Raw genomic sequence first — 27,199 nt, forward strand, 5'->3', positions numbered from 1 at the left:
AGCTGAGATTTGTGTACCTAAAAGCTCATCCAAAGAAGCTACCCAAAAAATGATCAAGAAATGTAGAGCACATATAGACAGAGATCCTGGTCTAATTATACACCTAATATTCAAGGAATAATGAGGCAGTGGAAGTTGTTATCTACCACTATTGAACCTTTCATTTTGTAGCATCATGTTTGAATATGTTTTTGTTCCTTTCTCCGCCTTTTGTAATAAAAATGTGTTGCTTTTAAGGTTATTAGCATTGAATCAATTTTGCATTCTTGAAGTTCTTTGAATATCATTAGATTAAACACTCTTTACAATTAGAGTTATACATTTTTGGCAAAGTATCAAGATTGAATACCTGAAAAAAAGGACATTGACCTTACCTCAGATGAAATATACCTGACAGTACCCTTTCACAAAAAATAAGAGAGCCTTCTCCAATATAAACAAAAGCCTTGGTATTGATATTTAGAAGCATACGATGTGAGGTATCTTTCGTAGATTACCTTTTTATTAATGAGGTTTGACGATGAAACTTTGATAAATCTAGTCTAAGTCAGTTACTAGTAAATTGATATTTGGTAACGAGATTTTCTGAATTTCACCAAACACATAGACTATAACAGATTCTTTTAAAAAAAGGCTAGAGTCATAAGTAGAAAAAGCTGCCCCTCTAGAGCAATTGGTTAATAGCCTTGGCTTTATGGATAAGTTTCAATTAGTCCAATGATGGCTAATGTCAATGAAAGCTTAATTCAGCTAGCCAAAATTGTAAAAGAAGTAGTTGTAAAATGAAATAAATACTTGTTATAGTCTATTTCACACATATACACATAGAAATCTCATTATTAGACCGATGTTTTCATACTGCTTTGGATAGAATCAAAGATTTCAGAGAATTGAAATGAAAGTATTCTAGAAGGTCTAGTAACTGTTATACTAGATTGTGTCATTTTGTACGCATCCGGTTAAAGATACCAAGTCAAGAAAGTGATGCATGTGACATTGTTCCAAAAAGAGCGAAAGAGGTGTGACATCTTCACTAAGATGTAACCCTAGAAAATAGGAAAGCCAACCTAAAACTAACCTCTTAATCTTGATACTTGTCAAAAAGCTATAACTCTGAAATAGTAAAAGTTGTTGATTCTTTTGATATTTTTTGAATTCATGCTTATGATTTGATTTTATTGTGAACCTGAAAAGGTAATATTTTCCAAAATTCTTTCATTCTTTGATAAGAAAGGAGGAAGCACATTTTTAAGTAGGATAATCTTAAATGAGAAAAGATTTTGAAGCAAGTTGATTATACTCCTATTTGAGAAGAAAAATTAGCAAGGACAAAATAATGAAACATTTCATATTCTTGAAAGTAAGTGGCCCGAAAGATCAAAAATTTGAAGAACCAAACTTATACCCTTCCCTTTGGGGAAAATGTTGAATACATTTTGATATTTCGATATAACAAATTAAGATAAATAAATTTTAAGATTTTCCAAAAGATTTTCTAAGTATATTCGATATAATTATTCGAATATCAAAATATTACTCCAAACCTTTCAAAAGTCATTTTTAATCCTTACTCAAGTGTAAAATTAAGTTTTAATCTTAAAACAATTTCAAAATAATTTTACAAAGTATTTAGAACCATTTCAAAGCCAAAAATTATAGTTTGTCCAGAGGGAACCGATTCCCCCCTTAATGGTTTGGCTCCGAGAATTCCAGTATGCTCGGAGGGAACCGATTCCCCCCAGGGGGTACCGATTCCCCCCCTTTGTAGTTGTCGAAATATTTAAATTTTACACTTAGGGAACCGATTCCCCATGAGGGGTACCGATTCCCCCCACGCTCCAAGCTATTTTATTAATTGATTTCACACTAAAACGACTATATTATCTTCACTAATCATCCACAACGTTCAGAAGTGATTCAAGGTGTATTTAAGCAAGCTTAGAAGCCATTGATCAATAACAAGAAACGAGTATCAACAAGAATCAAGAGAGAATCAAAGAGAAAGCATCAAACCTCAAGTTTGAGCATTTTCAAGCCTATTTCATTCAATATTCATTTTGCTTTCAAGAACACTTATTGTGCTCAATTGTATTTATTCTTGAGTGTTCTTTCTTTGTTTTAGAATTATGCAAACATATTTGTCTTGTGAGGTTTTTCTTGTAAGTTTGCAAATTTGTAATCTTCTTTTTTAGAAAAGAGTGTTCTCAAGAATTGGGGTATATTCTTGAGGCAGTTGTAAGGTTATCTCTTTGGCCTCAAAAGAAAGAACAAATTAGTGAATTTTTTGGAAAATCCTTAGTGTGGATAGCTAAGGTAGTGGACGTAGACTTTGGTTGATAAAGTCGAACCACTTTAAATCGCTGTGCAATTACTTTCAATTTTCTGCAAAAGCTTCCATAAAATTTTAATTGCCAATTCACCCCCCTCTTGGCCGATTCCGTCAATCGATTAACTCAATAATTGGTATCAGAGCCTAACTCATTTAAAGGTTTAATCGCCTCTTGAGTCGATTCAGGAAGAGTTAAATCGATAATCAAAGTCATCAATGGCCTCTACTTCAAACTTCGACTCCGGTCTCGATTCGTTGCCCGTCAACAAGCCTCCTTTCTTCAATGGGGCTAACTATGCCTATTGGAAAAATAGGATGATGTACTTCATTCAATCAAGTGACATGGGAGCATGGAATGTCGTAGAAGAAGGATACATCAAGCCTCTCACTCATCCAAGATTGTGGAGTGAAGGAGAGACAAAAATGTTACAGCTCAACTCCAAAGCCATCCATATCATATTTTGTGCTCTTGGACCAGATAAATACGGAAGAGTTTCATCTTGTACAACCGCCAAAGAAATATGGGACAAACTTCAAGTCACTCATGAAGGTACCGATGAGGTAAAGAAATCTAAAATTAGTATTCTAACGCATAGCTATGAAAATTTCAGGATGAAACCAAATGAAGGTATCAAAGCTATGACGGATAGATTCTCAACGATTGTTAATGGTCTCAAATCATATGGAGAGATCATTTCAAATGAAAAGCTTGTGAGGAAGTTAATTTACTCCCTTCCAAAATCATGGCAATCAAAGAAGACGGTAATCATCGAATCTAAGGACCTAATGTCCTTAACTCTTGAAGAACTAATTGGTTCCCTCCTCACTCATGAAATGATGCTTGAAGATGAGGTGGACCTCGATAAGATTGACGAGACACCAAAGGAGAAGGAGAAAAAGAAAAACATTGGAGTTGCTCTAAAATCCACAAAAGATGAGAGTGATTCGGATGAAGATGACGATGACGAGGAAATGGCATTGTTTGCCAAACGGTTCAGAAAAATGATGAGACCTTACCGAGGGAGAAAATTCAAACGAAATGAAGGCCTAAAAAATGAACCAAAAGAGAAGGACCCGATCATTTGCTATGAATGCAAAAAGCCGGGCATGTCAAATATGATTGCCCACAATTGAAGAGGAAGGGTCAATCAAAGAATAAGCACAAGGCTCATGTGGCTACATGGAGCGATAAACAAGGTTCCGATGAAGAGGAACAAGAAGTAGCAAACTGATGCTTGATGGCATTCGGGGAAGATTCTAAGGTAACCTCTAACTCATCTGATTTTGATGATTTATCCTATGATGAGTTATTAGAGGAATATAATGGTTGGCTTCGGATTATGAGAAATTGTTTTTAAATATAAAAATAATGTTTCAAAATTGAAAAATGAAATAACTCATATCCAAAACCAACAACGATCTTGAAAGTAAAATCAAAGATTGCAAATCAAACTAGAAGAGTTTGAAAAGAAAAATTTGGATTTGCAAATTTTACTTTCAAAGGTCAATGTTGATCATCAAAAGAAAATTGATGATCTTAAAGCTTCTTTTGATAAAGTTTGAACAAAACGTTTTTAAAATGGAGAAAATTCAAAATCCAACTTTGTTAGAAAAAGTTTTAAAAACTACAATTATAGAGGTCCCCAAAGAACCTCTAATGGAAAAATCGTTAGAAGTATATGGGTTCCTAAAGAGCTCATTACTACTAAAGATAAGGATATCCTACACAAATGGATACCTAAGGGGACTAGGATTTTGAAAACTAATGAATATGGACCCAAAAGAATTTGGGTACCAAAAATAAAAAATTAATCTATGTTTGTAGGAAAAGGAGCATTGCTACAAGGCACGGGAAACAAATCCAAATTCATGGTACCTTGATAGTGGATGCTCGAGACTCATGACCGGAGACAAAAGCCGATTCATAGAGCTTAACGCCAAAAATGGAGGAGAAGTGACTTTTGTTGATAATTCAAAAGGTCACATTGAAGGTATTGGTACTATAGGTAATACCTCTTCAATACAAATTAAAAATGTGTTATATGTGAATGGATTAAAGCATAATCTATTGAGTATTAGTCAATTATGCGATAAGGGATTCAATGTCATGTTTGAAATAAATGGTTGTAAAGTCATTGACATTGCATCTAATCGGGTTATGCTTGTTGGTCATAGAATAGGAAACATATACATGGTGCATTTAGATTCTATTAATATGACTAATTTGTGCCTAGTTGCTAAGGATGAGCATGATAGTTGGTTATGTCATAGGAGACTAGGACATGCTAGCATGAGTGTTTTGCAACAGTTAGTTCAAGGAGAATTGGTTTGAGGGTTGCCTAAACTAAAATTTGATAATGATAAAATCTGTGATGCTTGTGCTAAAGGAAAACAAAAGCGATTTTCTTTTAAATCCATTAATGACGTATCAACTAGTAGAGTATTACAATTAATCCATATAGATCTTTTTGGGCCAACTAGGACTACTAGCTTGGGTGGAAAACAATATGCATTTGTCTTGGTAGATGATTATTCTAGATATACTTGGGTTCTATTTTTAAGTACTAAAGATGAAGCATTAGAACATTTTATCACATTTTCAAAAATAATCCAAAATGAAAAAGGTTACTCTATAACTAGTGTTAGGAGTGATCATGGCACTGAATTTGAAAATTTTGGATTTGTTGAGTTTTGTAATTCTAATGGTATTAGCCATAATTTTTCAGCACCTAGAACCCCTCAACAAAATGGAGTTGTTGAGAGGAAAATCAAACTTTAGAAGAAATGGCTAGAACCATGCTTTGTGAAAATAATTTGCCAAAATATTTTTGGGCGGAAGCCACAAATACCGTTTGTTATGTTGTAAATCGAGTAATGATTAGGCCAATTTTAAAGAAAACTCCATATGAATTTTTCAAAAATAAAAAGCCTAACATTAGCTATTTTCATCCTTTTGGATGTAAATGTTTTGTTTTGAACAACGGTAAAGAAAACATTGGGAAATTTGATGCTAAAAGTGATGAAGGAATTTTTCTGGGTTATTCCTTAAATTCTAAAGCTTATCGAGTATTTAATAAAAAGAACTTTAGTTGTAGAAGAGTCTATACATGTTGTTTTCGATGATAATCCCCTTCCGAGGAAGGATTCTTGTGTGAATGATGATGTAGGTATTATAAATACAAATGAAGTTAGACATGACGTTGGAGAACCATCATCAAAGGAAGAAACAAAAGATGAGGTAACTCATGATCCTCTTGAGAATCCAACCATTGAAGAAAGGGAAGTGTCTTATCCAAGAGAGTACAACTATGTCAAGGATGGTGAGATTATAGGTGATCTATCCAAAGGGGTAACAACTCGATTTTCTCTTAGAAATATTTGTAGTTATGTTGCATTTATTTCATGCGTAGAGCCTAAGAATATTAAAGAAGCATTTAAAGATTAACATTGGATTATGGCCATGCAAGAAGAATTAAATCAATTTGAGAGAAGTAAAGTATGGACATTAGTTGAAAGGCCTAGTAATAAATCTACTGTAGGTACTAGATGGGTATTTAGGAATAAGCTTGATGAGAGTGGTAATATAGTGAGAAACAAGGCTAGACTTGTTGTCAAGGGTATACTCAAGAAGAAGGCATAGACTATGATGAAACATATGCTCCCGTAGCTAGGATGGAAGCAATTAGAATGTTATTAGCATTTGCATGTTTTCATGAATTTAAATTATATCAAATGGATGTTAAAAGTTCATTTTTAAATGGTTTTATAAAGGAAGAAGTGTATGTGGAACAACCTCCAGGTTTTGAAGATTCAAAATTTCCAGATCATGTTCTTAAATTGACAAAAGCTCTTTATGGTTTAAAACAAGCTCCTAGAGCTTAGTATGAAAAGATTGTCGAATTTTTTAATTGAAAAAGGTTTTTCAAAAGGGAAGGTTAACATTACATTGTTTTTAAAGCATAAAGGTAAAGATTTATTAGTAGTTTAAATTTATGTTGATGATATAATATTTGGTTATACTAATGATGTTCTTTGCCAAGACTTTTCTAAGCTAATGCAAAGCGAATTCGAAATGAGCATGATGGGGGAGCTCTCATTTTTCTTGGGACTCCAAATCAAGCAAAGAAAAGATGGAATCTTCATCAATCAAACTAAGTACGTCAAAGATATGCTCAAGAAGTTTGGACTGGAAAATGGGAAACCTCATGACACTCCAATGAGCTCTTCTACAAAGCTTGACATGGATGAAGGAGGTAAATGTGTGGATGTTAAATTATATAGGTCAATGATTGGTTCTTTGCTCTATCTAACTGCAAGTAGACCAGACATTATGTTTAGTGTTTGCTTATGTGCTATATTTCAATCATGTCCTAAAGAATCACATTTACTATATATGTTAAGAGAATCTTTAGATACCTTAAGGACACTCCTAGTTTAGGACTTTGGTATCCTAGAGACTCTAGCTTTAGCTTGCATGCCTTTTCTGATGCAGATTATGGAGGATGCAAATTAGATAGAAAAAGCACCTCCGGTACTTGCCAATTCCTTGGAAATATGCTGATTTCTTGGTTTTCAAAGAAACAAAATTGTGTTGCATTATCTACCACTGAAGCCGAATACATTTCAGCTGGTAGTTGTTGTGCACAAGTTTTATAGATGAAACAACAACTTTTTGATTATGGAATTGAAGTAGGTACCATTCCTATCAAGTGTGACAATACTAGTGCTATTTGTCTCACTAAAAATCCCATCCAACACTCTAGAACTAAGCACATTGAAATAAGACATCACTTCATTAGAGACCATATCACTAAGGAAGATGTAGTTCTAGAATTTATTGATACTTTGCATCAATTAGCGGATATCTTTATAAAACCTTTAGACAAGGAACGTTTTTGGACACTTAGGAGAGAATTAGGTTTAACTAACCTATCTTCATTAAGTGTTTAAAATAATTTTAGCATTTTAAAGAATAAATGAAAAATGCTTATAATAGTGATTTCTGATTATATTCATTGCTATTAGTTAGGGGGAGTTTATGATTCTTAATGAAAAATTATCTTTATGTTCAAATGCAGTTTAAGGATTAATTTGTTTGATTGAACATAATTAATTTTTGATATATGAGTTGTCAATACCACTAGAGAAGATTAATTTAGCATTTTGAGTGTTTAAAATACAGATTTTTAAATTATAAGGCAGAGGGAATCGATACCCCCTTGAAGGGAAATCGATTCCCCCTTTGAAGGAGAACCGATTCCCCCTAGGGGAATCGATACCCCCTGGGGTTCTGGTTTTTACGGGCAGAACACCCTAATTTCTCCTCAAACCATCAATATCTTCTTCATTCACGCCGTTCTCTTCCTCTCTCTCTCTCTCTCTCTCCTCTTTGCTTCATAACATCTATTTCTAGTCGGAATTTCATCATTTTTCAAATCCTAAACCTGCTAGCATAATTAAAATCGTGCAAACAACATCAAAATCCACTCATTCTCATCTTTCAAGGTAAATTTTTCTAAACTCTCTATTTCATTGATTTTGAACATATGACTAGTTTCAATTAGTTCTAGATAGAAATAGTGATCGGACATTGATTGTTTAGTGATTAGAAACTAGATTTTACAACTAATTTCATCAAAAACACAAGAATTTTCCAAAATTCTTTGAAATTTTCGAAATAAAAAAAAAATTGTTTTTCAAATTATTGTGTTTTGATTGAATTATGTTGTTGTAAAAACTATACATATATTAATTTTCAAAACCTTATTTTTCAATAAGTTTTTCAAAAACTTTGCCCATTAGGATTGGTTTAGAGAACCTTGAAATATTGAGAACTCAATTGAGTTCTGGGATAGATTGAATTGCATACATGTGTTTTCTAAATTGTAGATTATCAATTCTATTCTGATTTCCTAAATAATGTCCAATCCTAAACGTGCTAGGTCATCATCTAGTCGCTCAAACCGTCAACCAAATCCACCTCCTATTCCTGAAATTCCCATTCCTAATCCCGTTGATCCTAATATGACTATCCAAAACTCATGCTTCAATCATCATGGTCCTAGAAATCATCGTTTTTGGTATTATCAATATTTTGACTCTTACAAAATTAGAGAAGAACGTATCCCTTCTCTTCAAGCTATGTTAGATATCAATTTTAAATATCTTCCTCTTTTACAAGAGTGGAAATTTGATAAACTTTGTGACCTTGAACCTATAGTTTACCATCAACTTGTTCGCATCTTCTATTCTAATACCGTTTGTGTTAAAAACCGAGCTTAAACCAAAACCATAGGAGTTCGTTCCTACCTCCTAGGACAATTCTTCCATATTAACTCGGCTTACATAGCCAATGCATTAGGATTAGATAATGATGGTATATCAAATGAAAAACAGATTTTAGGTTCTCGTTATAAAATAAGAGATAATGTGAGTGTCTTAGATCTTCATGATCGTTTTCTTCATCTAATGATTTCTTGGTGGTTTCGACCATCCGGAGGTCGTTACTCAACTCTTAGAGCCTTGGATCTTTGGTGGTTACATTGTTTCCAAAACAGTATTAAAATAAACCTACCTCAGATTATTTTTGCTGAAATTGTTGAAACCGTAAATCTTGTTCCTAACAAGAAACTCTGTTCATCTGTAGTTTACGGTTGCATTCTGAGTAATCTATTTTCTAAAGCCGGGCTTAGAGTTGGTATAGATGTCGTCTTTCATCTAAAGAAACAAATTAATCTTCTTTCCTTAACTAGAGCGGGATGGATAAAGGATAAGGAAACTGGTGAATGGGTTCGATCTTCTGAAAATACTCTAGGAGCTAGTTCTTCACAAGCTCCACCAGAAGCAGACGACGATCCCGAGCTTGAACAATTAATGCGAGATATCGATGAAGCCGAAGATGAGCCTGAGCAGCCCGAGGAGCAAGCACAACAAACGAATCAAATGCCTCCATATTTTCAATCTTTTATGGAGATATTCGATTTTCGATATGCTACCATAGATTCGTGCTTTACTTCTATAGAGTCCCATTTATCCACAATGGGAGCTCAACAATTGGAAATTCTCCGGGAGATGCGCACAAACAACACTTCTATGAATGAACGTATTGATGCACTCTCACATGAGATGGTCGCTATGCGAGCTTATTTTCCTCCTCCCGATGCTCCAACGGATGCTTGATTCTGTGTTTTGCTTTAGTACTTTGAACTTCAAGCTTATTGTTTAAACATTTTTAATGTTTTTGGATTATTTTCCTTTTGTTGTTGGATATTTGAACTTATTTGATGGATTATGGATGTTTGAACTTATATATTTGGTGTGGTTAAATTTATTCATTATTGCATCATTTACATCATGTTAGATATATGACCAATTTTGCCATGTCACGTTGTTTATGAATATTGATTATGAAACTAATGGCTAACGTTTCTCTTGATTATGATCTTAGCAGTTTAAGCTATATATATATATATATATATATATAATCAATTGGCTAAATGTTTTTAAAACCTTGTTTAAAATCTTTTACGAATCTTTTTGATTTAACAAAAAGGGGGAGAAATGTTAAAAAGTGTTTTAAAGAGGAGTAGTGTTAGAGTAAGGGGGAGTAATTTCAAAACTTGGGGAGTAATTTCAAAACTTGATTTCAAAATTTTAAAATTACCAAAATGTTTTATTATATCAAAAAGAGGGAGATTGTTGAATACATTTTGATATTTCGATATAACAAATTAAGATAAATGAATTTTAAGATTTTCCAAAAGATTTTCTAAGTATATTCGATATAATTATTAGAATATCAAAATATTACTCCAAACATTTCAAAAGTCATTTTTAATCCTTACTCAAGTGTAAAATTAAGTTTTAATCTTAAAACAATTTCAAAATAATTTTACAAAGTATTTCAAACCGTTTCAAAGCCAAAAATTACAGTTTGTCCAGAGGGAACCGATTCCCCCCCAAGGGGGTACCGATTCCCCCCTTAATGGTTTAGATCCGAGAATTCCAGTATGCTCGGAGGGAACCGATTCCCCCAGGGGGTACCGATTCCCACACCTTGTGTAACAGTCGAAATATTTGAATTTTACACTTAGGGAACCGATTCCCCATGAGGGGTACCGATTCCCCCCACGCTCCAAGTTGTTTTATTAATTGATTTCACACTAAAACGGCTATATTATCTTCACTAATCATCCCCAACGTTCAGAAGTGATTCAAGGTGTATTTAAGCAAGCTTAAAAGACATTGATCAACAATAAGAAACATCAAGCAACTAGAATCAAGAGAGAATCAAAGAGAAAGCATCAAACCTCAAGTTTGAGCATTTCAAGCCTATTTTTCATTCAATATTCATTTTTCTTTCAAGAACACTTATTGTGCTCAAATTGTATTTATTCTTGAGTGTTCTTTCTTTGTTCTAGAATTGTGCAAACATATTTGCCTTGTGAGGTTTTTCTTGTAAGTTTGCAAATTTGTAATCTTCTCTTTGAGAAAGTAGTGTTCTCAAGAATTGGGGTATATTCTTAAGGGAGTTGTAAGGTTATCTCTTTGGCCTTAAAAAAAGAAAGAACAAATTAGTGAATTTGTTGGAAAATCCTTAGTGTGGATAGCTAAGGTAGTGGACGTAGACTTTGGTTGATAAAGTCGAACCACTCTAAATCGCTGTGCAATTACTTTCAATTTTCTGCAAAAGCTTCCACAAAATTTTAATTGCCAATTCACCCCCTCTTGGCCGATTCCGTCAATCGATTAACTCAACAGAAAATAGTCAAAAAGAGATGATCACCTCATTTGGAAGAGGCACATATCTCAAACATTTATGTCAAAAAGATTGATCACTTCTTAAGTTTATGATAACATTCCTCAAGTTGCTGGAATGAAAACATTCAAGATTACAAGATTTGGCACCAAGGAAGCCACATGTGTACCTACAAGGGGCCTTATCAAAATTAGATCTCATGAGAAGAATGAATGGACATTAAGAGGGAACCTTACAGTTTAGAATGTTGGGTCATACTGAAGGCCCATTTCAAAAAATTATTCAAATGAGTATTTTGAACGATCACATCCGTAACATTTGTATTAGAAAAAGGCTGGGGCATGCTGGACCCTAACCATGCTAAGGAAAAATCATTCCCTGAAGCAAAAAGAAGCTTTGAACATCATGCAAAGAATTCTCTGGTTGAGAAGTCTAGGCAGAAACCACAGGAAATGATGAATGTATTGTCAAATGTTTTACGAACCAGTAATTATGGTGCTCAACCAATGTTGCGATCATGTGGTTGACATAAGATAAGAGTTGTCTTCAATATCCAAGAGTTAGAAATAAGAAATGATGAATATTTCTTTCCACGAAGAGACGTTAGAACTTTAACAACAAGAAACTAATGGAGCCAACTAAGATTGAACAATGAGTTGTTGTTAAGCATCTTGACATGGTTTGAAAAAAAACCTTGTTCGAGATTTAGATGTGGAGACATGAAAGGAATTAAGATAAATCATTCTTGAGATATGTTTTCAAGAGTCAAATTAGAACAAACGTGGCTAATATCCTGATTGATCTCTGTTAAGTTTGATATATATATATATATATATATATATATATATATCTACATTCTGCAAAAATGATAGATTCTCTTTTCAAAGATGATAGATTCTCTTTTCAAATGTGAGAGCTTTATTGGATTCCTACTCAAGTTCAGATAAAGAAAGTTGGTGTTATCAGGAGAAGTAGGGCAACAAGGTCATAATTCTAAGTATGGAAAAAGTCCCATAAATGAAACAGTTCTTCTGGAGGCAAGAGAAGATACAAAGATACAAGATGATCAGATGATTCTTTGGAAATGCAAGCTTGAAAGCATAAGTTTCTACACTAATGATTGAAGTGAACCTTGAAAAAAGAATGATCAAGTGGAAAAAGATCAAATTTTGGATTCAGATGAAGATTAATACATTCATACATTCATAAGAACATTATTTGTATTCATCATGAATTTCATTGATACATTTGATTGCATTTGCATAAATACATTTCTCATATGAAGATGCAGGGACAAAATACCTTATGAGTATAAGGTAGAATACAAATCTCGAATACATAAAACATATTTGGAGAAGCAAACATCTGAAGAAGAGATGAACGTAATCCATACAAAGGAAGCATTACTTTTGGGGCATGCTCAACCAACAAGTTGTTCTAAGAATGAGAAAACAAATTTCAAAGTTTCTCAATCAATTTTCAAGAAAATGAAATATTTGAAAATATCTCAAGCAAGATGATTCTTATCAAGTCAAATCAAACTTCACAGAAGAGTAGTGAAGCAAAAACAAGAGCAAAAGCAAATCTGAACTCCACGAAAGAGTAGTGGAACAGATTTTTCAGCAAAGTATGAAATCTTCATGGAAGAATAGTCAACAAAAGCAAATATGAACTCCACGAAAGAGTAGTGGAACAGATTTTTCAGCAAAGTATGAGAACTTCACGGAAGAGTAGTGGAGTTATCCAAGTTTGAGTATAAACTTCACGAAATAGTAGTGAAACAAATTCTATTCAAATCATTCCAGATGAAGCCTTCATGAAAGAGTAATGAAGTCATGCAAATTCAGCCTTCATGGAAAAGTAGTGAAGCAAATGATTTGCAAGTCATCCTCAACCTTCACAAAAGAGTAGTGAAGCAGGAGCAAGATCAGATCAAAATTCAATCTCCACAAAAGAGTAGTGAAACGAATTCCCGACAAAGCAAGAAGTTCACTCGACGAAAACTTGTCTTTTTATCTTTGCTTTAATCTTGTTTACACAAAAATAAGCAAAGAGGGGCAGTTGTCAACACTAGTTTTCGTCTGAGTGACGTTTGTTATATACGTTATTATAATTAATAATTATATTATATATATTATTATTTATATAGCCTGAAGGCCCATTTACAAGTTTGGAGTCCCAATTGATAACTCGGGAGCCCGGTTACAAAGCAATTCACAGGTCTAAATTACAAACAAATTCAAGCCCAGTCCAGACCCAGGCCCAACAAAATCGAGCCAAGGCCAATTCCAGCAAGCCCACGAGCAAACCCACCAGAAGCTAGGGTTTTCACCAATGTTCCAGCGCCGCACAGTAGCTCAACCGCATGATCAGATAGAGATCTAAGGGCTAGAATTAATCCAGCAGAAACCCTAGGGTATCATTACAACCCTAGGGCCTATTCCGGACACCACCTCTCGTCGCTCCAACCAAGTGTTTCCACGATGGTTTTCGCCTCTCAAGATCTCACCAGAGCACTCCAAAAGATCAATACCAGCAGCACAATGCATCAAGCTAGGGTGAGTCACCACCATAGGTCCGATGACTCACCGAATCTCACCATCATTACACCGATCTTCAAGGGCTATATAAACCCCAGCCCTACAAAACAGTAAACAACAAAGAGCAAGAAAAATGGTAAGAAACCACACAACAAGAAAGAAACAGAGTCAGACAGCACTAAGTATCCCAACAACAGCCAAGCAAGCAATGAAAAAACAAAGAGAAGAGATAGAGAGCACTTACCATCGCCGAAGCCTAAGAGTCGTCGGAAAGTTGATTTTACTGAAGGTAAAAATATCAGATTTAGGCTTATTGAAGGATTTTTAGCCAAAAAAAAGGGCTCAGATTCGAGACGAGGGTGTTCGGATCTACGTTTTAGGGTAGTTTGGCATTTTAAGACGGCGTAAGGCTACCGGCTGGTGGTAGCTATCCCTCAGGCGAGGGTTTTTAGAGATATGCCATAGCATCTCTCGGTTTAGAGAGAGAGAGAGAGATGAGAGAAATGGGAGAGATGGTCCTTAAAGGACCGATCTTGAGCTATATATACCCTCTCCCGAATGACGTCATTTTGGTGAGGGTATCTTTGTAATTTTCGTATGGTTAAACGCAATTCGCATTCCCTCTGATTTGTAAGTTTTTCATTTTGGTCCCGAAATCAGGTTCATCGTATATTTTAATTTTGTTTTTATATTTTTTATATTTATATTTTAGTCACTATTATGTATATATATTATTGGTAAAATTATGTATTTAGTATTAAAAATGTATATTTTAGTCTCGAATTAATTTAGGTTAAAATATATAATTAATATACAGCTTTAATATTATTTCGAAATAGGTTAATTAATGTTATTGCTTTATATTTTAGTCATTAATTATTATTATAATATTAATTATAGTATTAATATACTTTTATCCATTATACATAATTTATAATATAGTTTTAATATTAAATGTTATAATAGTATTAATAATATTTATGTTAAATATTTATTAATTATTTTAATTATTTGTAAATTAAATTAAAAACAAGTTTACTATTTACTACAAAGATTATAATTAATAAATATCGGTACTAATTTTGGGCATTATCTGGGTGCTAATCCTTCCCCATATGTAACCGACTCCCGAACTCATTTTTCTGGTAAGCAGACTCGAGTTATATTATTTTAATAATTTTTTAAAATAATATGACATTTTGGTGACCAATCTCATCATATAAAAGATTGGTGGCGACTCTACAATTTGATGTTTAATCTGATTCATGAAAGATAAACACTTACTTTTTTAAGACTAATACACCGTCTGGGATGTATTATTACACTCTCCGTCGCCAGGACAGAGAAACGTCTCGACAAGCTGTTTCAGGAGTGAGCCCACGTCTCACTCCATGCAAGTTTTTTATATACAATCCATGCAAGTTTAATTAAGTTTGTTGTTTCTTTTTCACAATATATATATAAACCCTTAATATTTGCATTCCTAACACGTGTTACTCTAATAACAGTTATAATATGATTAATAAAAGTCAATGATAAAAGAAAATGTACTTATTGTTTGTCTAAAGGAAAGAAAAAAAATAATTAATTAAAATTAGTTCAAGTGGTAAGCACTTTGATATCGCTTAAATAAGGTATTAAATTCAAGTTCTTGTGTTTGTAGAAAATCTCTATTAGAAGATTCACCCTTAAAAACCAGGTGTACGACGTGGGTTGGTTCATATTAATCAAGACAATACCATAAAACTGAGAGGACAACTAAAAAAGAGGAAAGAAAAATTATACATAGTATTTTATTTTTCGACATTTATTTGAATGTGGATATAAGAGTTTGTTATTTCATTAAAAAAATTGTTCTCTTTAATTAGAGATTCTACTTTGGTGTCCTCTAGCAGCCTCCCTTTGATTATTCCCTCTTTCTTATCACCTAATTAAGAATGATGCTAAGGAACAAACCCTAACCAAACAATGCATCAACAACTCCGAAACAAAAACACCCTATAAACTTATCGATTCGTAAATTTTATTGCATCCAACCATATTGATTTAACCTTTTTTATATTGTTGGACAAACTACTCGTATGATCACCTAATTATTGTTCATTTTCACTTTGACCACCGATGTTTTGATTTTATCAATTATATCGTCTAACTATTTAAATGTTTCAATCAAACCATTTGTCGTTAACATTTAACGGAGGAGATGACATGACTGTTAAAAATATTGGTATAATTATACATTTAGTACTTAATATTAAGGACCAAAACAATATAACGTATAACATTAATGACTAAATGTACAATCATACAAATAATTTTAACAACCATGTCATCGTTAAATGTAAACGACATGTGGCCCGATTGAAACATTTAAATAATTAAGTGGTCTAATTGACAAAATCGAAACACCAGTGGTTAAAAAGACATAATGTAAAAAATAGCCCCCACATTTTCTAAAATGGTCATTTTAACCCCTAACGTTTCACTTTGGTGCAAAAAGCTCCCTGTGTGGATAAAAATCATTACTTAACACACGATTAACGCACCAAAATAAGAGCCGTTTTAACCTAGAATGAAATATTGAGGGCTAAAATACTCTCCAAAAGAAAATAAGGGACAAATTGATTATTCTATCAAATATTAGGGGTCTTTTGCCCTAAAATGAAACGTTGAGGGCCAAAATACTTCATAAAATAGAATAGGAGGCAAAATGACCATTTTAATAAACATTAGGGGCTAATACGAGTAGTTTACCGTTAATTGTTTGTCTTTTTTTTTTGGGTTTAATATTCCCAATCGTAACTTAAGACAGCTGTGACATAGCCAGGACGCCGAATAGAACAAGTCTTTCATTGTTTTTAACACTACCAGTTGGCAATCTGTCGTTACAGTCGGCCGTTATTTTGTCTCCAGAAGTAAAACTACAAAAGCCTTCTTCTTCACTTCCTTTGTCTCTCAATCAGATTATGTTTCTTTAGGTTTTGTTTTGTCGAAACAGCTCAACCGTACCTTAGCTTGCAAGAAAGAGATATGGATAAGCTTATTAGTTTGGAGCCATCAAACCTTGTTGCCATCAGGATCGAACCGGGGCAGAAATGTTTCGGTGAGCTTACCTTGCGCAACGTTATGTACACCATGCCGGTCGCGATCCGGATTCAGCCGGTTAACAAGGGTCGGTACACTGTCAAGCCTCAATCGGGAATCATTGCGCCGCTAGGGAAACTGACTGTGGAGATTGTGTATCATCTCCCTCCTGGTTCGCTTCTTCCGGAATCGTTTCCTCATAGTGATGATTCTTTCGTTCTGCATAGCGTCGTGGTTCCCGGCGCGGCGATCAAAGATTCCACGTCGAGCTTCGATGTGGTCCCGAATGAATGGTTTACGACAAGGAAGAAACAGGTGTTTATTGATAGTGGTATCAAGGTCATATTTGTTGGTTCGCCTGTTTTGGTTCAACTTGTGATGGATGGTTCAATGGATGGAATTAGAGAAATATTAGAGCTTAGTGATCCTACATGGAAACTAGTTGATTCAGTTGATTCCCAGGGACAAACATTGCTTCATATTGCCATAGCTCAAAGCAGACCGGATATTGTCCAATTACTGCTTGAATTCGAACCCGATGTCGAGTTCCGGAGTCGGTTGGGCTCTACCCCGCTCGAGGCTGCTGCAGGCTGCGGAGAAGAATTAATTGTTGAAATTCTATTGGCACATAACGCTAGTACAGAACGATCGGAGTCCTCTCTTTGGGGTCCGGTTCACCTCGCAGCGGCGAGTGGCCATATTGAAGTACTTAGACTTCTTTTGCTCAAAGGGGCTAACGTTGATGCCCTCACAAAGGATGGCAACACTGCCTTAAACCTCGCTGTCGAGGAAAGACGAAAAGATTGCACTCGTCTGCTATTAGTCAGCGGTTCCAACCCCAATGTCCGCAACACAAGAGACCGGGATACACCACTGCATATCGCGGCACAATTAGGCAACGAGAAGACAGTTAAGTTTTTACTTCGAAAGGGTGCGAACAAGGATATCCAGAACAAGACAGGCAAAACTGCCTATGACGTTGCTGCCGAATACGGTCACACTCACCTTTTCGATGCACTCAAGCTCGGTGACAGCTTATGTTTAGCCGCTCGTAAAGGCGAAGCAAGAACCATCGAGAGTCTGATTGAGAACGGTGCGGTAATCAACGGAAGTGATCAACATGGATGGACCGCCTTACATAGAGCAGCGTTCAAAGGAAGAACTGATGCTGTAAGGATGCTGATTGACAAGGGAATCGATATCGACTCGACAGATGAAGACGGATACACAGCTTTGCATTGTGCAGCGGAATCAGGCCATGTCGAGGCAGTGGAATTGTTGGTGAAGAAAGGAGCAGATGTGGAAGCAAGGACTAACAAAGGTGTCACAGCACTGCAAATTGCGGATTCGTTGCACTATGCAGGCATTTGCAGGATATTGATCTGTGGTGGATATGGAAAATCGGAGAAAGAGGTTGAAAAGAAGGCGGCACTGGTGAAGAGGAGGCCGTCGAGAAGGAGAGCCTTGCACGGTAGCTCTGACAGGTCGCTACCATTGGCAGTGATATAAACTTGCTTAAATCCGGCTCTAACTTTCCTTGCAATACCATTATTTAACACGGTGACTATCCTACGTGTATGTAGAATTTGTTTAATATAAAGATAAACAATACCATTGGCAGTGATATTTATTTACAATTATATATAAATATAAACAATAAAATTATGTTATTTTAGTATATATTATACTTATAATCATGTTCGATTTAAAAATGGTAATGAAAGAGCGGTGGTCGGTTATTAGATAAGGCGAAGACCAACGTCAGACAAAAGATTGACCCAATCGTCTCTGAGAAACGACGATATGACCGAGTTGTAGCGACTGTAAAAGTGCAGCATGCAATGCAAATTAATATCATCTTTAATCGGTAAAGCCACTCAATAAACTTAAAATATGATTATAATTTTAATTATAATTAAAATAATTTTATTATTTAAATAAAATATAATTAATTTATCAAATAAGTGAAACAAGAAATAAGTAAAAATTAAGGTGAGGGGTTAGTTTTCCATTGTTGGGTGAGAAAATGGGTAGGAAAACGTAGCCATCATGGATTGGTGGTGAAATGACATCTATAGACCCATCCTTTATATTTGACCAAGTAATATAGTTTTTTTTTATTAATATGGAATAATTATAAGTAGAGAAAATAACCTCATTGACAAAAAATGCCTTATAATTTTAACCAACTTTTTTTGGATTTGCCAAAATGACCAACAAAATCGCAATGCGATCGCTAATTCGCAACGCGATCTCAGGTATCGCAAATCAGTTTTCAGATTCGCAACGCGAACTTCGACTATCGCAATGCGAACTTCGACTATCGGATTGCGATTTACATATTCGCATTGCGATAGTCCAAGTTCGCATTGCGATTTTCCAAATTCGTTGCGATAGTCTCCAAATTCGTTGCGATAGTCTCCAAATTCGTTGCGATAGTATCCAAGTTCGTTGCGATAGTCTCCAAGTTCGTCGCGATAGTCTCCAAGTTCGTTGCGATAGTCTCCAAATTCGTTGCGATAGTCTCCAAGTTCGTTGCGATAGTCTCCAAGTTCGTTGCGATAGTCTCCAAGTTCGTTGCGATAGTCTCCAAATTCGTTGCGATAGTCTCCAAATTCGTTGCGATAGTCTCCAAGTTCGTTGCGATAGTCTCCAAGTTCGTTGCGATAGTCTCCAAGTTCGTTGCGATAGTCTCCAAATTCGTTGCGATAGTCTCCAAATTCGTTGCGATAGTCTCCAAATTCGTTGCGATAGTCTGCGATAGTCTCCAAATTCATTGCGATAGTCTCCAAGTTCGTTGCGATAGTCTCCAAGTTCGTTGCGATAGTCTCCAAATTCGTTGCGATAGTCTCCAAATTCGTTGCGATAGTCTCCAAATTCGTTGCGATAGTATCCAAGTTCGTTGCGATAGTCTCCAAGTTCGTTGCGATAGTCTCCAAGTTTATGGGTTCCACCGTGAGAAAAACAAGTTTTTTTACGGGTTTCAATATAGGAGTGTACGCTTTTATAGAAGCAATTAAGTTTTATTAAAAAAATAAAAACTATTATGAATTATTATATAGATTTATAATCATAACTCTAAATTAAACATATAATTAGAATATTTCTTATAAAAATTAGCCCTTAAAGCAAATCATTAAAAATAATGAATAAAGTTGATATAATTACCTAAAGTTACCATAGAAAATAGTAAAATGAGATTATCATTTAGCACTAAATATTAGCACTATTAATAAGGAAAGTTATTGGACCAAACTTGATAATCTTATGACAAATTCTTAATAGCATGAGATTACTAATCCAAACACCCTTTATAATAAAAGAAAAAAATATCAACGGGTTGATTCAAGTGATAAGCATCTTGATATTGCTTAAGCATGTCTCGAGTTTGAGTCCTTGTGTATTCATAAATTCCCCACTGGGAGACTCAAGCACCAAAGTTAGATATGTAACCCGGGTCTGTTCGGATTAATTAAGATAAAACCTTGAGAACTAGAAGAGCAACATTTTTTTTTAAAATTCATTTTTTTTACAAATTCTAATTCTAATTCGAACCATACCTAGAGGGAAGGAGAAAGGGGGATTCTAGGGGAGGAAAAGGAATGCTCCTAGTTAATCTATAATTCATGATCTAAGAAAATACGAAGAAATAAAGATGAGTGGTGTAACACCCCAATTTAGGGGCTAAATTTTAGAAATTATAAAGTATTGGATTTAATTGGTATTTTAAAAGAAACGGTGGATTAAATTGTAAAATTTCAAAGTTGGCAGATCGTTTTAAGAAGTGCAGGAAATTCAGTGACTAAATCCATGATTTAACCATTCTTTTATATGATGAATTATAAACTCCCCCGTGCGCAGGTTCAGTAGAAAAAAAATTTCAGTTTTCCCTCTCCAACAACCCTCCTTTAAACTCCGATCTACTCGCCGTCCGACCTCCAATCGACGAACCGAAACCACCATCGTATTCGTTGTCGACCAAGGAACAAAACGCCTCAAACCTTTCGTCGTGAATCGTTTCCGTTTTTCGTTAATTTCAGTCGGAAGTATCGTCGATAATAACTCAATTTCAGTTGGTTTTTCGTCGATTCACGACGATCCGGTCATCCGTTTACGACACCTCCCGCACCATTGTATTCTTTGCATCGTTTTGAGTCCACCGGTGTTCTCCGTTTCTCCGTCGTCACCGGCGCGTGGAGGGGTGAGCCGTCAATGTTTCTGACGTTTTGGAATCGAGCTCTCTATCGTTCAAAATTGTGAACCGAGCTTTGTAAGTGCCTCAAAATCGCTTAAAATAATTTTTAGGAATTTTCCGACACCTTAGCACTGTTCACACGCCACACACGCCACCCCCCGAGAGTGGACACCGTCTGGGTGTTAATTTTGTAATTAAATTATGTTTGGGTGCTATTTGTGTAAAATTAGGGCGTTTGTTTTGTAAATATTTACAGAAGGTGGCTAATTTTGTAATTAATTTCTGTTAGGGTGATATTTGTGTAAAATGGTTGACTGTTGACCGTTGACATGTGTTGACCGTCGACCACAGTCGACCACAGTTGACCAGAACTTTGACCGGCGTTGACTGGCATTAAACGACCTTTGACTTTGACCGAGTATACCTATCCTGACATTTTTCGACGTTCCAAATCCGATTTCGCAGTCTGTTTTCCGAAATTCGAACCTAAAAGCCTCGAAATTTCCAGTCAAACCCGTTGACTTTGATTTTGACCGAAAATTCAAAATTTTCGAAAAGTCATATTTTATATTTTCGACGTCCTGAATCCGAAGTCCGTTTCGCCAAATTCGAACCCAATAAGCTGTTTTTCACTGATTTATCATCCGATTCAATATGTTTTTTGGAATTAAGCTCCGTTTTTGATGTAATTTCTGTTGATATGCATCTGAGGAATTATTGGAAGATGATTTCAAGATCGAGGGTGTTCGAATGGAATTTAATGGTCGATCAGTATTGCACAGAAATCGATGTAATACTTTACTACCTCTTTATGCTTTATGGAACATGTGAATATTGGTAAATGCATGAATAAGATATTATTGGTCTCATATGTGTAGTTAATTAATTTCTACTCTTGATCCGAATACGATGAAAATTCGGTAAATGATTATGGTTCAGATGACTTTTATAAGAAATTGATGAATTGTTAGAATTAAAATTACAGGTTCTGTGTTTAGTGATAAAGAAATCAGTTTGGATCTGTAACATATAATTTATTTCATCAAAGGTACTTGGATGGGAATTTATGAGAATATTCTAGTAGGGTAAAATTACGAAAATACCCTTATGTTGTAGGATGACAAGAATTGTCCTTGGAAGTTGGTTAATAACTCTGAAAAGACATATTGATCCGATATAATTACAGATGTGCATAAGAAATGATAGTTTTGTTTATAAAATTTGGATAACTGGTTTTTAACGCCAAAAAGGGTTTTCGCAAAATGCTAGAAGTTTGTTAAAGAATAATTTCAAGATTAGAGGGAAAGCAATTAACCATAGGATCTTTAAATTATAATTATTTTCGTTAAGAGTTAATACCGAAGTTATCTGGTTAAGAAATTACGAAAATGCCATTGTGAGGTAAAATAGTCCGGGTTGACCCTGAATGAGAAAGTACTTTGAGGATTCGTACTTAACTCGATTAAATACGGATTTAATTGTTAAGATCCTGACTTAGTGCAGAAAAATTCCTGATATTCCGTTTGTAAAATCTGAGAAGACATTTAACCCGAAAATATCCGAGTTATGAGTAAATACCTAAAGAACAATTTATCGGAGGGTACTCTTTTATCAGAATTGTTCGAAGGGACTGAAATAGATGATAAATTGGAATTAAATAATAAGACCAGATGGAAGGAAAAGATTGAAATACCATAGATCTATAAAAAGACCAAAATACCCCTGTAATGGAAATGACTCAAGAATATCACTAAGCTCAGGAATGATTGGATATCCTCGAGCTCTGAAATGAATGGAATAAAACTAAACACCAAAATTACCAAAATACCCTTATGGCCTATATTAAGTAAATGTCTTAGATTAATTAAGTAATCCAAATAAGCATAGGTGTTGGACTACCTTTAAAAGTTATGGAACACAACTTAAGTAAGTTGATCAATCGAATTGATATGTCAGTACCTGGACGACATAAATATTACTTGAATGCTTGTTCGTCTTCTCAAGTGTGGCTTGATGATAATTTTGGAAGTATTCAACTCAGCTAAACTCTAGATCGCATTCAATATTAAGAAGTGGATATTCATCAGACAAATCAACTACGACTACCAAATTGAATTGAACGGAAGTGCAATATGTATCTGAAATTCAAAAGTCTGAATTACTATGGAAAACCCTGAAGTAACTATAAAGGACTTGACTGCTAAATGAACTAAGTAACCTTAAAGACTGAGGATTAAGTAAGAGATTAGAATAAGTTTGGAAACTCTGATGAACTTATATGATGTATCATCCCTATGGATTATGAACCATAAATCAAGTACGTCAATATTTCCTGGTATAGTTGAAACATGGAAATGAAATAAAAACTGTTAGAATAATTGTTTGTCTCCTTAAGATCTATTCAGTGATGACTCAGAAGATGATCTGTGGATAAGAATATTTGGTATTAAAGAGTAAATACCCTGGAAGGTTAATGAATTGACAAGTTGATAAGTATTGGTTATGGGAGATATTCATCTGGAGTTGTTCGATAATCTGATTAATCGTCATAGATTGTAAAGATTCTGAATACCTTCAAATTTTGTAGAGCTTCAGAAAAGTGTCCGAATAAAATGATCCCGATAAATCATATCCTGAATAACTGATGATTCTGTCAGTTAATGAACTTTTCAAATAGTGATTCTAACTTCCGACATTATGTCAGTAAACTGAAGATTCATCTCTCTCTACCCGATAAGATTATCATGTATCTGTGAATAATATCTGTAAACTCTGGTGTGTTCCCTATTCATATAAATATTTTATTTGATTTCCGACTTGAATTCTGTTCTGATTTTTGATCTGGATTCTGTTCTGATATCTGTTCTGAATTCTGTTTTGATTTCTGATATCTCCGTTTAATGACGGAAAAATGTTTTAATTGGGGGGTATTGTTGAAGGAAGTATTTCCGTAGGTTCCTCGGCTTTGTGCTCAGGGCCTTACAAATTGTATGGGTTGGGTGTATGGTTTTGAGGAGCCTACACATTATGTTGTGTTGAGATGAGGGTATATATATATATATATATATATGTTTAAAAAAGATTTGAAAAGTTACATGGTTTTTGGGAACACACTAGATAACCTATTCTAATCTCCTAAACTCAGTCGTCTGAAATATTTCTTTGAACTGAAAGCTCATTGTCCGTTACCATCTGAAATACCAGTAGGATTTCTGCTCAACATAAAGATTTCTAGATGTCTGAACCAATAAGAAAAATATATGTTTATCTGTATCTGCACGTTCATCAGCGTCATCTGGTAGTTCTGTATTACTGAGCTTTTCGAAGCTCACTCTATTACTCAGCTTTGCAGGTTAAAAGAATTGTATCAGTGTAACTATTATCATCAGTATGGGAGTTCTTCCGGCGTTGCTTCCAGAGAATGATACATGTGATTAGGGGGCATGTAATTGTATTTGTTTTATATACGAGTCTGAAAATCTGTTTTATTCTTCGTACTGATAAATCATTTTATAATTTATATGTTTTAATAAAATTTTAAATTTTCTGCTATTTTTACAGTGGGTCGCTCCGGTGGCCCTAATGTGACACTCCAGATCGGATCGGGTTAACCACATCGATCTGAGGGGGTTACATGTGACTTGACCAACCGACTAAATATACTTACATAGGAAACTAAAATTCTTTATTATAGAATGATGATCTTAAAAGTTGTGAAGTTTAGGTAGAACAGATAATAATGTTGAGGAATAATTTTGTATTTTCCTCATAAATTAGAATAGAAATAAAGCTGTTCATATCGTTAGTAAATCCCTATTCTAAAAAGGAAAAGGTAATGTTTATGCTCTTTACAAGTCACACACATGTTGGAATTTTATTTATTAATTTAGTATTATAGTGTGCCATTTCCTTTTTCCCCAACAGCACAAATATTGTTGAAAACATTTTGGTGTTTTGATATAACAAATTAAGTGTTAATTAATTTTAAGAATTTCTTGAATTATATATTCGAATAAATTATTCGAATACGAAAATTATTACTCCAAGTTTTCAAAAGTCTATTTCAATCCTTACACAAGTGTAAAATTAAGTTTCAATCTTAAAATATTTTTGAAACAATTTTTACAAAGTATTTCGAGCCATATTCGAGCCAAAAATAAAAATTATTTAGTATGGTATCGATACCCCTCTATAGGGTACCGATACCCATGTGAACACTTTATTTCCGAGAAATAACAGAATGCTCGAAAGGTATCAATACCCCCATGCAATGGTATTGATACCCCTCAGATGGTACCGATACCCTAAGGCATATAACGATCGAAATATTTAAATTTTACACTACAGGTACCGATACCCTATGAAGGGGTACCGATACCCTATGAAGGGGTACCGATACCCCCACACTCCAAGCTGTTTTATTAATTGTTTTCACACTCAAACGGCTCCATTGACTCCACTAATCATCCCCAATGTTCAGAATCATTTGAAGGTGTATTTAAACAAACTTAGAAGCCATTGATCAACAACAAAAAACAACAAGCAACTAGAATCAAGAAATAATCAAAGAGAAAGCATCAAACCTCAAGTTTGAGCATTTCAAGCCTATTCTTCATTCAATATTCATTTTGCTTTAAAGAACACTACTTGTACTCAATTGTATTCATTCTTGAGTGTTCTTTTCTTTGTTCTAGAATTGTGCAAACAATTTACCTTGTGAGGATTTCCTTGTAAGTTTGCAAATTTGTATTCTTCTCTTTGAGAAAGAGTGTTCTCAAGAATTGTGGTATATTCTTGAGGGAGTTGTAAGGTTATCTCTTTCGTCTCAAAAGAAAGAACAAATTAGTGAAATTGTTGGAAAATCCTGAGTGTGGATAGCTAAGGTAGTGGACGTAGACTTTGGTAGAGAAAGTCGAACCACTCTAAATCGTTGTGCAAATCTTTTCAATTTTCTGCAAAAGCTTCCACCAAAATTTTTAATTGTCAATTCACCCCCTCTTGGACGATTCCGTCAATCAATTAACTCAACAATTGGTATCAGAGCCTCACTCATTTGAAGGTTTAATCACCTCTTGAGTCAATTTGGGAAGAGTTACATCGATAATCAAGTCATCAATGGCCTCCACTTCAAACGCTGACTCCGGTCTCGATTCAATGCCCGTCCACAAGCCTCCTTTCTTTAATGGGGTTAACTATGCCTATTGGAAGAATAGGATGATGTATTTCATTCAAGCAAGTGACATGGGAGCATGGAATGTTGTAGAAGACGGATATATCAAGTCTCTCACTCATCCAAGATTGTGGAGCGAAGGAGAAACGAAAATGTTCCAGATCAACTCCAAAGCCATTCATATCATATTTTTGTGCTCTTGGACCAGATGAATATGGAAGAGTTTCATCTTGTACAACCGCCAAAGAAATATGGGATAAACTACAAGTCACTCATGAAGGCACCGACGAGGTAAAAGAATCTAAAATTAGTCTTCTAACACATAGCTATGAAAATTTCAGGATGAAACCAAATGAAGATATCAAAGCTATGACGGATAGATTCTCAACGATTGTCAATGGTCTCAAATCATATGGAGAGATCATTCCAAACGAGAAGCTTGTGAGGAAGTTAGTTTACTCACTTCCAAAATCATGGCAATCCAAGAAGACGACAATCATCGAGGCTAAGAACCTAAAATCCTTAACTCTTGAAGAGCTAATCGGTTCCCTCCTCACTCATGAAATGATACTTGAAGATGAGGTGAACCTCGATAAGATTGAAGAAACACCAAAGGAGAAGGAGAAGAAGAAAAGCATTGGAGTTGCTCTCAAATCCACAAAAGATGAGAGTGATTCGGATGAAGATGATGAGGAAATGTCATTGTTTGCCAAACGGTTCAGAAAAATGATGAAACCTTACCGAGAAAGAAAATTCAAACAAAATGAAGGCCTCAAAAATGAACCAAAAGAGAAGGACTCGATCATTTGCTATGAATGTAAAAAATCGGGACATATCAAATATGATTTCCCACAATTGAAGAGAAGGGGTCAATCAAAGAATAAGCACAAGGATCATGTGGCTACATGAAGCGATGAAGAAGGTTCCGATGAAGAGGAACAAGAAGTAGCAAACTTGTGCTTGATGGCATTAGGGGAAGATTCTAAGGTAACCTCTAACTCATCTGATTTTGATGATTTATCTTATGATGAGCTATTAGAGGAATATAATGGGTTGGCTTTGGATTATGAGAAATTGTTTTTAAACTATAAAAATGATATTTCAAAATTGAAAAATGAAAATA

At 34.7% G+C, this 27,199-nt stretch overlaps 1 protein-coding gene across 1 annotated transcript; it reads left to right on the plus strand.

Moving 5' to 3' along the window:
• The first annotated feature begins 16,657 nt into the window (after positions 1-16,657).
• LOC120125871 (protein VAPYRIN-like) lies at positions 16,658-18,268 on the plus strand. Its single transcript, XM_039144200.1, has one exon. The coding sequence runs from the start codon at positions 16,658-16,660 to the stop codon at positions 18,218-18,220; it is 1,563 nt and encodes a 520-aa protein (XP_039000131.1). The 3' UTR covers positions 18,221-18,268.
• Positions 18,269-27,199: the final 8,931 nt, after the last annotated feature.

The sequence above is a fragment of the Hibiscus syriacus genome, unplaced genomic scaffold (assembly GCF_006381635.1).
Source record: "Hibiscus syriacus cultivar Baekdansim isolate YM2019G1 unplaced genomic scaffold, ASM638163v2 tig00110445_pilon, whole genome shotgun sequence".
Classification (NCBI taxonomy): domain Eukaryota; kingdom Viridiplantae; phylum Streptophyta; class Magnoliopsida; order Malvales; family Malvaceae; genus Hibiscus; species Hibiscus syriacus.